Source organism: Stenella coeruleoalba, assembly GCF_951394435.1.
Source record: "Stenella coeruleoalba genome assembly, chromosome: 14".
Taxonomy (NCBI): Eukaryota; Metazoa; Chordata; class Mammalia; order Artiodactyla; family Delphinidae; genus Stenella; species Stenella coeruleoalba.
In genome coordinates, this window is record NC_137160.1 from 64261022 (window position 1) to 64275307 (window position 14286).

At 60.8% G+C, this 14286-nt stretch overlaps 2 protein-coding genes across 4 annotated transcripts; one reads left to right on the forward strand and one right to left on the reverse strand.

Moving 5' to 3' along the window:
• Positions 1-1383: 1383 nt before the first annotated feature.
• LOC307197283 (histone H3.3A-like) lies at positions 1384-3044 on the reverse strand (the record flags this gene model as incomplete). The annotated part of the gene is made up of 3 exons (XM_079943046.1): positions 1384-1895; positions 2838-2915; positions 3033-3044. 3 exons carry the CDS (start codon positions 3042-3044, stop codon positions 1482-1484), a joined length of 504 nt encoding a protein of 167 aa, XP_079799172.1. The 3' UTR covers positions 1384-1481.
• Positions 2430-14115, forward strand: MMP11 (matrix metallopeptidase 11). Of its 3 annotated transcripts, none has more exons than XM_079942661.1 (8): positions 2430-3430; positions 8539-8768; positions 9672-9815; positions 9896-10029; positions 10172-10413; positions 10531-10747; positions 11445-11702; positions 12572-14115. In XM_079942661.1, exons 1-8 carry the CDS (start codon positions 3320-3322, stop codon positions 12703-12705), a joined length of 1470 nt encoding a protein of 489 aa, XP_079798787.1. In that variant the 5' UTR covers positions 2430-3319; the 3' UTR covers positions 12706-14115. The 3 variants fall into 3 exon arrangements, with proteins under 3 accessions (XP_079798787.1, XP_079798788.1, XP_079798786.1); XM_079942662.1 differs by having other exon boundaries at positions 10535-10747; XM_079942660.1 differs by having other exon boundaries at positions 10172-10747.
• Positions 14116-14286: the final 171 nt, after the last annotated feature.

The following is a 14286-nucleotide window of genomic DNA, read 5'->3' on the forward strand; positions in this document are numbered from 1 at the left end:
GGGCAGGGGAAGAAGCACCCACCCTCCGCGAAGGTCCCCAGAGCTCCCGCCAGGGGGCGTCCGGACCGCTCTCGGACTCCTTCCCGGCAAAATCACTGCGGGGCGCGGGCAGCCCCCGCTGGGGTGCGACGAGGCCCCCTGCGTGGCCCTCCACCCAACCCGACCCCCTGCCCCACGGATGCAGCGCCAGACCCCTACAGCGTTTATGCAGGGTGTCCCTCCCAAAGGCCGTAACCTAGAGGTGTTTGTGCGGGTTTGAATCCTGTGGCCTCGAATTTTACCACCTTGGTTCCAGGCCCAGGGCAGGGCAATGCCGAATTTAAGACGCTTCCCAGCCCTTCGGGAACTGGAGGTTTTCATAGTCTTTTATTGCTACCCTTAGCGGGGAGAGGTCCTGACCTCTTTACCACCCCATCATCACTGTCCCCTATGCCCGAGGGAGTCCTCCCAGCACCAGGACTGTGGGGAGGATGAAATCGCCCACAGCAAAATCGTGGGGGAGGGGTCCCAGGTGGGGAGAGGAGTCCCCTCTGTGAGGAAGGGGCAGAAGAGACGCAGGGGACATGGGCAGTGCCTGGAAGGCTCAGCATGTCTCTACTGTGTCCCAACCACACAGTCCTGTCAGCCAGCCTGGGAAGCAGGGCCCTCCCCTGACCCTCATCTGGGCCTGGGCCAAAATTTTCTCCTCTCTGCAGTAGGAGTGACCATTGGCCTCGAGGTGAGGGAAGCATGTGAAGGGTGGCTGCTCTCTCCTCATAGACATGCCAGGCCTGGTCCAGCCTCCACCGCTTTGCTCATGCAGCCACTGACCACTTGTTCCTATTGCCAAACTGGCCCTCCTAGGCTGATCAGGGTCCTCCTCCTGCAGGAAGCCCTCTGTGACCAGCCCAGCTTGCTGTAACCATGGCTCTCCACTGCGGCCTACAACGTGGGAGGTTGTTACTTGAGCTCCCATGACAGGTGGACTGTGGTTCCGCAAAGCAAGGCCATGCTCCCCTGGAGGCACTCAAGACCACTTAAGGTAGTTACACAAATATATATATATATATATATTTTTTTTTACACAAATATTTTTACTGTCTATATTTTCATGTGTATCGGAAAAAAACATACAATTAGCTCATCAAATCTATGAGTTTTTTCAAGTCATAACCAGTTTTATTGCAAAAGGACCCTGTACACATTTATCAATTCTAGTACCTTAATAGCTACCCAACAAGTCATTAACATACAGAAACATGCATCATGAGAAGCAAGAAATATCACCCATCCCTTCTACATACTAGCAACTTGTCACTCCTGAGCAACAGTGCTCACATCACTGAGATCTGTGAACAGTCACTTTTTGCATTCATCCTGAGTGAAAGACGGAATGAGTTAAGTACAAATGCAACATATTATAAACAATTTTTACAAAAAAAGGTCACAAATTAAAGTATTTTACAGAATTTACTACAAAACACCATAAAAACTGCCTTCACTTAAGCTCTCTCTCCCCGTATCCGGCGAGCCAACTGGATGTCTTTGGGCATGATGGTGACTCCCTTAGCGTGGATGGCACACAAATTACTATCTTCAAATAAACCCACCAGGTACACTTCACTAGCCTCCTGAAGCGCACCAATGGCGACACTCAGGAACCTCAAGTTGGTTTTGAAATCCTGGGCGATCTCCCTCACCAACCTCTGGAAAGGCAGCTTCCGGATCAGAAGCTCGGTGGATTTCTGGTAACAACGGATTTCTCGAAGCCCAAGAGTCCCGGGCCTGTAGCGATGAGGTTTTTTCACCCCGCCGGTAGAGGGGGCGCTTTTCCTGGCCGCTTTAGTGGCCAGCTGTTTGCGGGGCGCTTTGCCACCCGTGGACTTACGAGCAGGCTGCTTGCTTCGGGCCAATTTCTTTCACCCAATGCCTAAGTTCGCCGCTTCTCCGACAGCCGCACCTCTCCCGCTGCCCAATGAAGAGCCGCAGTCTCCGAACTAATGGAAGAAGCTCCTCCGACTAACGACCAAACCGCTCTGCGTTAAATTTATGACTTCTTGACCAATGTGGCTAAAATGAGGCTGAAGTAGGCATTTCAATTTTTAAAAGTAGATCACTTTAAAGAAAAAGATGGCAAACAGCCCAGGTAGTAAAAATCACTGCTGTCTTTCCTCTCCTTGCCCTCTAGGGGTCTCTGTAGAGCCTCTCTGGAGAAGCTGTGAAGGCTCCCCGGACTGGAACCCGGAGGGAGGACTGAGTCAGCCAGTGTCCCTCTCCTCCCCCTCCCCACACCGCCTCCCCCCTTCTTAGGCCCAGGACGGGTGCCCACAGCCTCACACTGAGGCAGCTCAGCACCCCGCCCGCCAGGACGGGAGCCACCGCCTGTGTCCTGGCTCCCCAGCATTGCCCATGATGGAGCGGATTGCCTGGCAAGCTGGTGAGGTCCCTGGTCATCACAGAGAGTATATGAGCCTGGAGGATCCCTTCCAGAGTGTGGTCATCACCCCCTCCTCTGATTCTCACCTACTTATCCTCGGTCTCAGGAAGCTGGGCCGGAGGGGGCCAGAGGAGCCTGTTAGTCCCTGACCAAGGGGCAGCCTGGGCCCCCAGTGCCCCACTCAGACACTGCCCCCCATGGCTTTCTGACCGTACCCTCCCTCCAGCTGACCAGCTAGAGGGCCTTCTGACCCCTCTGCCTGCCTGCTGGTTTGGAAAAGCCTGATCTCGTCCCTCCCTCTTAGGGCTTCAGTTTCCCCATCTATAATTGTCTATGGTTCTGCGCCAAGCTGGGGTCCTGGCCAGCCGCCTCCATATGCCTCAGTTTCCTCTGGGGCACACTTTAATATCCCTTTCCTCACAGGGGCTATAGTGCCATCTTCCAGATGGATCAGCTGAGGCTCTGAGGAGTGGCAGAACTTGCCCGTGGGTACCGCCACCTGTCACAGGCTAACAGGAGGTCAGAGGTCAGGCCCCCAGGAAGACCAGCTAGGGATGCGCCTTCCAAAGGTGGCCTGGTCAGGAGGGGGAGGAGTGAAACGCGGCGCCTCTCAGACTCTCCACCGCATCGGGGAAACTGAGGCCCGGAGCAGCACCGGCTGGCCAGGGTCCCCCAGCACCAGGCCCCTGAGACCGCAGGGCCGGCCCGCCCGGGAAGGACTGGGTCCGCGGGCCGGCCCCCGCCTGGCCAGCCCTCCCCGCCCACCTCCCCCACCCTGGCCGCCAGCACGGGGCGAGTGCAGAACAAAAGACGCGGGGGCGGGGCCGGGCGGGCGGGGGCGGGGCGGAGGCTATAAGGGGCGGCGGCCGGCGCGGCCCAGCAGGCCCAGCAGCCCCGGGGCGGATGGCTTGGGCCGCCCGGCTCCGCGGCGCGGCCCCGCGCGCCCTCCTGCTCCCGCTGCTGCTGCTGCTGCTCCCGCCGCCGCCGCTGCTGGCCCGGGCCCCGCGGTCGCCGGTGAGTGCCCGCCGCCGGCTGGCCACCCCCCACCGAGGGGCGCCGGGCACGCGGGCTGGGCCCGGTGGCCGAGCTGGACCCACGGGGATGCCCGGGGTGGCCCGGCGCGGCCCGTTACCCGAAAAGTTGTCTGGGTCCCTGGGGGCGTGATAGATAGTGAGTTTCCCGTCCCTGGAGGTGTGCAAGTGGAGCCTGCGCCGGGATCGCTCAGGCTGGTGAGCGGGACTCCGCACCCCCCTCCCAGCTCTGGGACCTGCTCCTCGGCGGCCCGGCCGAGATACTGGGGTGTGTGTTGGGGGAGGTACAGCGGGAGTGGCTACAGGGCCCCCTATTCACTGCAGGGACAAAGCCCAGCAGGTCTCAGACTGGCAGCCTCCAGATGTGTGGCCTCCGTGAGCACACCTCCAGGCTGGAGGGTTAAGGAAGCGCTGGGGAGGGCAGCCTTTGCCGGGAAATGGGGTCTGAGCCTGGAGGAGGCGCCACCGCCTGGCACCTGAGAGTGGTGATATTGGGGAGCGTGGAGCCAGGAGGCAGCATGAGTGTGAGAGCTAGTGTATGTTATATGAGTTGGGTGAGAAAGAAGGGGCCGAGAGCAGGGAGTCGAGACCCTCAGAGAGCAGGGCGTAGGGTCAGACAGGGAAGGGAGAGGAAGGTGTGATCTGGAGAGGAAGGAGGGCCCGGCATGTGTGACAGCCTGTGTGTGCCTGGGAAAACTGCACCCTCCCCTCCGGCTGGCACTTGGGGGGACCAGTCCCAGGGGCGGCCAGGTGGGCCTGGTGTCACAGCCTGGGCAACTGCAGGCCCAGAGCCCGCTGGGTACCCAGCCCACTCAGATGCCCAGCTGAGCATCCAGCCAGCCCAGGCAGGGATGGGAGCATTAGGGAGGTGGCAGGTAGAGTCCAGTGAGGAGGGAGGTCTGGCCAGTCTGGGCCCCTCTGTCCAGCCACGCCAGCTCTGCCCTCCCCTGCCCTGGCTATAGGAGCAGGAGAGGACAGAAGGGGTGGTGGGCACCCCAGTCCAGGGACCCTGCCTCTTTCCCAGCCCCTCCTGGTCCCCTAGACCTTGGGGCAGAGTCAGAAATCACCCTGGGTAGCTGTTGAATCCATGGGGTTCGGGTATAGGAGAGACCTGGGTTTGAACCACGTGACCCTAGGTGAGCCCTCTGGAGCCTCAGCACCCCCGACCCCAGTCTTGTCTGGGTGGGTGGGAGGCAAGAGTGCCCGCTGCTGGGCTGAAGAGTATATGAGGTGAGGCCAGGAGAGGGCTCAGCCAGGCACACTGGAGACGTCACCTGCAGCTGCTACTTTGCCGCTCGTGCGGTGTCAGTTGGGTCTGGGTCTGAGCTGGGCCGTTGTCTGTCACGCTGCAGATATGCAGGGAGCATTTGGGGTCGCCTCCGATGTGTTTATCCCCGGACTGCTGTTGGCAGGGCCAGAAAAGCTCTGTAAATATTTATCCATCCCAGTTCACAGCCTTCAGGGTTGATGAAAGCCCCGCCGCCCAGTGGGGTGGACGCTGCCTTCCCTTCTGGAGCCAGCGGGGGAGGTGGGGGGAGATGGACCTGCCTCCCCACTAGCGGTGTGACTTGGGCAGGTTGCTTGATCTCTCTGAGCCTCAGAGGGGCGTAGAATGGCGTGGTGATGCTCCCTGCCTTCCTCACAGTCTAACCAAATGCCCTCCCCTCAGGGTCACCTCCTGCCCACAGTAGAGAGAGTAGCTATGAGTAACTGTCCCGCTGGACCAACAGCAAACAGACCCAGCACCTTCCAGTCTGGGGTCTTCCCTCACTTCCCCTCTGCTAGGTACCTCCCATTTTCCTAATTGGAGGTTGACCCAGGGGCTGACCCCAAGCCTCTAGCTCAGCCAGGAGGCTGAGTTCCCCAAGAAATTCCTCGAGTATGTTTGAGGCTGTGGTTTGGTGCCCGCCAGAGAAGGGTGGGGTGAAGGAGCTGGGCACCCTCCCCAGGGCAGGCTGAGGGAGGCAGCTGGCCGAGGAGGAGGCAGACCTTCTCCAAAGAGGCGCATTTCTCAGGAATGTGGATTTTGGAGACAGGCCAGAGCTGGGGGGATGGGGGGCTATGGGTGGGGAGGCATGAACCCCAGGTCTAGGCCCAGCTCTTGGCTGACTTGCTGTGTGACCCTGAGCCAAGACCTTGACCTCTCTGGGCTCTGTTTCTTCCCCTGGGAAATGGGGTGATACCTGCTCCCCAATCCCCCAGGGCTGTAGATGAGGCCAGGCGTGGTCTATGCCCACCCCCCACCTCACTGCCTCCCAGCTGCCCTGGGGGGACTGGCACACCCATCTGAGGAATCAGGTTGCTGCGTGCCAGGCCTTGCAGCTAGGGAGGGCCCCTGGCCCCAGGCCGGAAAGGACTGGGGAAGAGAGTGCGGGATGTCGGCAGGGCAGGGAGCATGTGTCCTATCCCAGCAATGGGAAACTGAGGCCAAGAGCCCTTAAATGGTGGGCTCCAAGAAAAAGACCCCACTGCCCAGGGGCCTTGATCCTAGTGCCTCCTGCTCATTCGCTCTCCAGTACCAATGAACGTGATGTGGGCGGGGAGCAAGAGGCCCCTGGCTCGTGGGTGGACCCAGCACGAGTCACTTTTCCTCTCTAGGCCTGAGAGCTCCCTTCTAGCTGCAACTCCTTTGTTACTATTTAAAGTCTGGAAACTTCAGGGGAGCTGTAGGGAATTGGGTGGAGCAGATTCCCAGGTGTGGGAGGGGAGGGCCCACGGGGCAAGAAGCCAGACCAGGAAGAGGCTCTTCTCTGCGCCAGATGCTGCAGCGGGCATTGCAGATGGAGGTCATTTAGCCCTTTGCCATGGCACCATTCCCATTTGACAGATAGGAGAGTTGAGGCTAAGAGAGGACAGTGACTTGCCCAGGGTCACTCCATCCAGGGTCTCCACAGCACAGAACTGGGCCTTCTGAATCTCAGCCCGTGGCTCTTTCTGCTGCACTGACAGTCCCATGATCCAGGGGTCCTCATGGGGGATCCATGAGGAGTTGGTGCCTCGTGGGAGCAGGAAAGGAAGGCACACCCACCCTCCCTCTGTGGCTGGCTGCTCAGGCCTCACTGGTGGGGCAGAGGAGAGGAGCAATTTCTGCTCGCGGGCATAAACAGAACTTTCAGGCTGGGCTCTGGGCTGTTTGGGGCTCCCAGGAACGACGCAGCCCTGGCCTTTCTGGGGAGGGTCCTCAGATCCTGGCCAGGGTTGGGGGGAAGGAATCTATTTATCCTGGAGGTCTATGGGCTAGACCTTCCTGGGGAGGGGAAGGTGCAGTCCGTCATGGCTCGTCACATAAGTCTGGGGTCCACATCCTTGATGTGAGACCTGGCATGCGTATCCTCCCCAACTTATGCCGGGGATGGGGGTGGGGGAGGTTCAGTGAACCTGCCTCCAGAGTGCCTGGGCAGTGGCAGGTACTTAATCATTTCCCCTTCCTTCTCTTCTGTCACCAAGGTGAGGCCAGCATGTGTCCCTCCTCCAGGGGTAGGGTGACCCCAGCCTGAAAAGCAGAGCAGAGTAGCAAGTAGCGGGTGGGCTGTGAGTGCAGACAGCCCGCCACCTGCCAGCTGTGTCCCCCACAAGTTGTTTAACTTCTCTGGGCTCCGGGTCCTCACCTGAGAAATGGGGATGATGGCTGCAGAGATGGTGGGAGGTCCCATCAGGGGCTGAGAGCGTGTCCGTGGAGCAGTTGGCAGCGTCCTAGCCTAGATACGGGTGAGCTGCGGCAGCCATCAGTGCTTAGCACTGGCACACTCGGTATGGCTGGGCTCTGTCAGGTGATCAGCCATTCAAGAAGCAACTCTGAAATGGGGAAAACTGGCCCAGGGCCTCACACCCCAGAAGCTCCAGGTGTCTAGAGGACCCCTACATCATGGGGAGTCCTTGGGGGTTGAGTGGCTCCAGGCTGTTGAGTTCTTGGTGGCTCTGGAATCGGGAGCTGGGGGGGTTAGGATGCTCACCAGAGCTCTGGGGCACCCAGGGCCTGGGAGAGCCGCCAGAGGCTGAGGCCGAGGGTGGGGCCTGGGTGGCCCAGCTCCCGCCCCAAATATGGCTGTGGGGAGGCCACAGCGGCCCTGACCAGACAGGCCCAGACTAGACAGGCGCTGAGTCTCTCAGCAGACGGCACTGCTCTGCCTCTCCCCCAGCTTTACTGTGTCCCAAGCCGGGCCTTTGCCCCCTGCCTGGGATGCTAGAGTCCTCACCTGGCCCGGCCATGCCCTTGCTGGGTGACCCCGCTGGGTCTCTCTACCTCTCTGAGCTTCTGTTTTTTCCATGCATGAGAACTGCGACCTCCATCCTGGGACTCTCGGAGGGTGGGAGCTCCAGGTCAGAATCACTGTTTGTGGTCCATGGGCTCTGGCACGGTGGGGCTGGGTGTCTGGTAACTGTCTGCCCCACATACCCCCGGGGAGGGGGCAAACAGAGCACATCTAGCCCCACCGTGTACCCAGCCCTGGCAGAGCGTGAGCAAGACTGCCCCCAGCAATCAGACCTCAGTTCCCGGTGCCCTTCGCACTTTGTGTGCACTGCCTGGTTCATCCTCAGATGCACGCTCTGGGGAAGTATCGTCCCCATTTGTCAGGTGAGCAGATTGAGGCAGGACTGCAGCCCCTCCACGCTGGGGAGTGGCTGCAGTGGCTGTCCTGGGCAGGAGCCAGCTCACGTAACTGGAGAGGGCAGAGTGGGGGCCGGGGGCACCCAGGAAGAAAGGTAGGTGGAAAGGTATCTGCTGGGGGGGTGGAGAGCACAACGGCCTGGCCTTTCCTTGGAAGCTTTGTGGGGTCCCTTCCTGGGTGTGTGTGAAGAGTACAGTCAGGGCTGCACCCCGACCCAGTCCTCACCAGCCCAAATGGTGGGAGTAGGTGCCTGGCAGCCCAGGCCCTCCACAAGGGGGCAGGAGGCGGTAGGAGGCCTTGGAATCAGCATCTGGATGCCAGTCAGCCTGTGCCAAAGGGCCCTGCTGCGTGACGGCCTCAGCTTGGCCATCGACACGGCCGGCTGGGGTCAAGTGAGGGTGCGCTGACCGTCCACACCTCTGACCATAGGCCACCAGGACCCAAGGCTTGAGCAGGTCCCTGCATCCTCTCTCCTGCATAGGATGCCCACCGCCGCCACCCAGTGAGAAGGGGTCCACAGCCCTGGCGTGAAGCTCCTCCCAGCAGCCCGGCATCTGCCCCGACTGCCCAGGAGGCCCCTCAGCCTGCCGCCGGCCCCAGACCTCCCCGCTGCGGCGTGCCTGACCCGCTGGATGGGCCGAGTGCCCACAACCGACAAAAGCGGTTCGTGCTGTCGGGCGGGCGCTGGGAAAAGACGGACCTCACCTACAGGTAGGGCCAGGGGCTGCAAGCAGGCTCTCGCCCTCCACCTACCGCCCTCACCCTGCTTCTTGAGACACACTTGTGCCAGATCCCCATGGTAACAGGCTGGTGTATCCACTGGCCTCTGAGCCCCCTGGGTCAACACCCCAAACCCACACTTAGATGCCCACACAGATGGTACCCCCTGTACCCATGCCCTCCCTCAGCAGAGGAGTCTCAGCACATGCCTGGTCACACCGTAGACATGTGGGGACACAGCCTTCAGTCAGCCAGGCAGCCTCTGTGGGGATGCACTAAGGGCCAGGTCCTGGGATTCTGTGGTGAATGAGGCAGACATGGCCCCTCCTCTCAGCGAGCTAGGTGTTATCCACACCGGGTTCATATCTATCGCTGCAACTTGGGATCCGAGCAGGTAGGGAGCAGCAGTGGCAGGACAGGTAATAGCTCAGGTGACCTGAGGCCCCTCAGGGTGATGCAGCGGGGCTCATCCTGGGAGAGAAGGTGTGAATACTGGTGTGGTGCCCCGAGGCATTGGAGCCGAGACTGCTGGGGGCTCCGGAAATGTCCTGGGTGGGGAGCTGGGAACCAGGAGGGGGCAGGTTTAGGGCCCAAGGTCTCCCCACAGTGAGCGGTATAGTCAGGTCTAGAAGGTGGGCCTCGGGGCTCCTGGTCCTGTGTTCTTTCCACCCAATGCAGATACTCATGGGCACCTGAGGACACAAACCCACACAAAGATGTGCCCATGTGGCAGAGGGACTGGTGTGCCACACCTGAGGCCCAGGGCACACCTGGCCTGTGTCGTGCATGCCTGCTCCCCCACTGAGCAGCATCCAGGGGCAACTCCTGGCCCAACAGCCATCAGGGGCTGATGCTGCCCCATGAGCCAGGTCCAGGGCCCTGCTCCTCCCCCAGGATCCTCCGGTTCCCATGGCAGCTGGTGCGGGAACAGGTGCGGCAGACGGTGGCAGAGGCCCTACAGGTATGGAGTGATGTGACGCCACTCACCTTTACCGAGGTGCACGAGGGCCACGCTGACATCATGATCGACTTCACCAGGTGAGCCAGTGGCCGGGGACCCCTCTAGGAATGAGCCCCACCCATCAGCAGCCACTGACTCTGCCCCCACTCCCCTGCAGGTACTGGCATGGGGACAACCTGCCATTTGATGGACCTGGGGGCATCCTGGCCCACGCCTTCTTCCCCAAGACCCACCGAGAAGGGGATGTCCACTTCGACTATGACGAGACCTGGACAATCGGGGACAACCAGGGTATGGGCTGGGGACCCACTTTCCAGATGGGGCTACTGAACATCATAGAGAATGGGGACTTGCCGAGGTCCCTGAGCTGGGCCCGCAGCTCAGTGTCTTGCTGCAGGAGCTCGGGGATTGCTGGGCTATCTCCCTTTTCCAGGCACAGACCTCCTGCAGGTGGCAGCCCATGAATTTGGCCATGTGCTCGGGCTGCAGCACACGACAGCTGCTAAGGCCCTCATGTCCCCTTTCTACACCTTCCGATACCCGCTGAGCCTCAGCCCGGATGACCGCAGGGGCATCCAGCACCTCTACGGCCGGCCTCGACTAACCCCCACCTCTAGGCCCCCAGACCTGGGCCCCGGGGCCGGGGTGGACACCAACGAGATTGCACCACTGGAGGTGAGGCCCAGGAGGGTGGGGAGGCAGGAGGTGAGGCCCTGCTTCCAGCCCCGACCCCCACTGCTGGCCTCTGTGGCTCCAGTGCAGGCTCTTTTTGACCCTTCTCTCCTACCCCAGCCAGATGCCCCACCAGATGCCTGCCAGGTCTCCTTTGATGCGGTCGCCACCATCCGCGGCGAACTCTTCTTCTTCAAGGCAGGCTTTGTATGGCGGCTGCGCGGGGGCCAGCTGCAGCCCGGCTACCCTGCGCTGGCCTCGCGCCACTGGCAGGGGCTGCCCACCTCCGTGGATGCAGCCTTCGAGGATGCCCAGGGCCACATCTGGTTCTTCCAAGGTGAGTGGGGGCTGGAGGTCACACTTCAGGAATATCATGGTCAAGGGTAGGGACAGACGGCAGACATGATGAACAGATGGAGTGTGCCTCGAACTCTTGGGGCCAAGGAAGAGTATGGCTCACTCCTCTGGGCACAGCTGGGAGGCTTCCTAGAGGAAGCGGCTCTCGAGGTTGGAGTAGAATTGAAGGTATCACACCCCATGGAGCATGTGTGATCATTACCCCTGGTCTAGAGATGAGCCTCCGGGGCTCAGAGGTGGTGAAGTGACCTGCATGAGGGCACAGCTTGGAAAAGGCAGAGAGGGATGTGATCTGGGTCTGGCAGAGACGAGAGCCTGGAGCATTGCGGGCAGCAGGGACTTCACAAAGGCCCAGCTAGGGCCTGCTGTGGCAGGGCTGGGCCCAGGGATGGGCAGCAGGTGCCTGTCCAGGGCAGCCAAGTGCAGGGAAGGAGCAGGAGCCCAGGCGGCCTCTCTGCTGCTTAGAGTAAACTTCCCCACGTGTACCTCCCAGTGCCTGCATTGCCCAATGTCCTACTTGGGGGTGGGGGGTGCCAAGCAGGCATTGCTGGCCTTCATGTTTTATGGACAAGGAAACTGAGGCTGGGAAAGTCCGTGGCCATGGTGGTGGCTGGGCGGGTCCACAGTGGCTGGATGTGGCAGTTGGGCAGCTTGTTGCAGCCTCCACTCTCTAACAGGAGCTCAATACTGGGTATACGATGGTGAGAAGCCAGTCCTGGGCCCCGCGCCCCTCTCTGAGCTGGGCCTACTGGGGTCCCTGGTCCACGCCGCCCTGGTCTGGGGCCCCGAGAAGAACAAGATCTACTTCTTCCGAGGCGGAGACTACTGGCGCTTCCACCCCAGCACCCGCCGTGTGGACAGCCCTGTGCCCCGCCGGGCCACCGACTGGCGAGGGGTGCCCTCTGAGATCGACGCTGCCTTCCAGGATGCTGACGGTGCGCTGGGGGTGGGGTGGCTGGGGGAAGCGGGGTGGTGGCTGCATCTCCCACCGGTGGTGGCTGGGCATTAGCTCTCATTGCGGGTCCTCTGCCTGGCGAACTCCTTCTCCACCCCCTCCTCGTGCCAGGGCAGTGCTAGACCCCTGTGCTGCAGATGAGGAGACTGAGGGCCAGAGAGGTACAAGGACTTGCCGAGGTCCCTTGGTCGTGCCTGTTGAAGTAATAACTGCTGCTTGCTGAGGGCCAATGAGGCTCTGGGCACAGTGCTGAGCTCTGTACATGTCTCATGCGATTTCCCGATGTAGCATCTGTTATGAACCCAGTTTCCAGAAGAGCAAACAGAGATTCAGGTGGTGAGGTACCTAACCGGGTCCACCAAGGTGGACAGAACCAGGACCTCCACCCAGGCAGTCCCTGCTACTAGCCAAGAGCCACCTGCCTCCTGTGATCTTGAAGCACTAGATCTGGGACTCACAGTCCAGCGCTCTCTCCCGTGTCCCCCCTTTGCTTCTGTGCTCCCCCACATCGGGACCTGCCGGGAGAGCTGTCCTGTAGTGGTCTCGGGCTCCTGGGCTCCAGGTCGCCAGTGTCCCCCATCTGACTCAAGGCACAGGAGAGGTGGTGAGAGGGGCGGGATTTGCTTTCCTGAGGGGCAGGAGTTGGGCCTCCGAGGCTCTGGCCTCTGTCAGTCTGGGTGGTAGCTCAGATCAGACCCTGGGGCAGGCAGAAGGGCTTGCCCAAAGGGAGGTTTTGGAAGGGACACCCTGGGGTCTACAGGTTTCAAGGAACTCAGCAGTGGCCAAGGTCTGCCCACTGGGACTTGCCCCTGTGTCCACCCGCCCCGCCTGACCCTCCTGTCTCCTCAGGCTATGCCTACTTCCTGCGCGGCCGCCTCTACTGGAAGTTTGACCCTGTGAAGGTGAAGGCCCTGGAGGGCTTCCCCCGCCTCGTGGGCCCCGACTTCTTTGGGTGTACCGAGCCTGCCAATACTTTCCGCTAACCATGGCTTGGATGTCCTCAGGGCCCCTAACCCCTGCCAGGACACTGACATCGGCTGGAGACCGTGGCCATCTTTGTGGCTGTGGGCACTGGGTGCGGCACGGAGCCGTGCCTACTCGGGGGTGGGGGGGGAGGCGGGCACTGCCATCAGGACTGCAGGAAGGGCCGCGCAGGTCGTGGCCACTGCCAGTGACTGCCTCAGACTGGGCAGGGAGGCTCCGGCATTAAGGGTGAGGGTGGCCTCAGGCCAGCTCCACCCAACCTGTGCTGGTCACAGTCAAACCCAGCTGCCTTGGGTCTCTGTCCCCATTCTTCAGAGAAGCACCTCAGCAGGGCTGGGGGAGTTGGAGCCCTCACTGTCCTGGCTGTGGGGTAACACAGGGTGCTGGCATGTGGGTCCCAGGGCACTGTGCCTTCTGTCTTTTCCTGAGAAGTCAGCTCTGGTAGGTGCTTGGAACTGGCTGCCTTCCAGTTGGTGGTTCTGGAGACCTGTTCCCCAGGATCCAGGGCACAAGGGCCAGGCAGCTGGGGAAGGGGGTGCTTCCTGCCAGAGACCCTGGGACCTGGAGGCCCCAACATACCTCAATCCTATCACGGGTCAGATCCCCTCCAGCCCTCACCCCACACCAAGCCCTCCAAAGCCATGTAAATGTGTACAGTGTGTATAAAGGCTTTTCTTTTTTTTTTTACTGAGGACTGTCATTAAACATGGTCATTTTCTACCTGCCTGCCTGGGGTGTCTCTGTGACTGCAAGGCCACGATGGGGGGAGAGCTGGGCCAGGGAGGTGGGAGGACTGGCTGGGAACCTGCTCTGCCCTGGGAGCCAGGGTTGCAGCCCACCCCACCCCCAAGCCCCTGGTCCTCGGGGCCGGGTGCCCTGCTTAGGGCTCCTCCTCATCTTGCTGGATGCCTGGAGTGGCTTTATAATCTGTTCCCTGCCTCCACAATGGCCCCTCATACCCTCGTCCACCAAGTGGTGGTCACTCTTTCTGATCATGCCACGTTCCAGCCCCTATCCTGCCGCTGTCAAGACACAGAACAAAACTCATGGTTACCACCGCCAACCATTCCTAACTCTCCAGGGTCTCCTCGCCTGCCACCCAGCCCCACGCGAATGTTCTTCGGAGTGGCACCTACCACGGCTGCCATTTATCAGATGGAACCATAGGAAATTGTCAGCAGTGGGCCGTTTTTGACCTACTGCAATTGTTCAACCGGATACACGGATGCTTTGATGCTTTCCAGTGTGTCAGGCCCCGCTCCAGCTGTAAGCGCCCCAGGGCAGGGCTGTCTGGCTTCAGTGCACCTGGCTTGTGGTAAGTATAAAGCGCAGAGTTAAGGAGGGAATGGAGACGGTCTCCCCGCCCCCACCAACCCCAGCACTCAGAGGATGCACCAGCCAAACCAAACACCACCTGGGCCTTGAAATCCTGCCAACCCCATCCCCAAAGCCACAGGAACAGTGTGGGCCCGGAGCTGGGTTAGCGGTCCCTGAGCCCTCCTATCCTCTCAGCTGCACTGAGTTCTTGGGCCGAGGAAACTGAGGCATATGTGCTTCTGGCCTCCTCCAGGCCTTCAGGC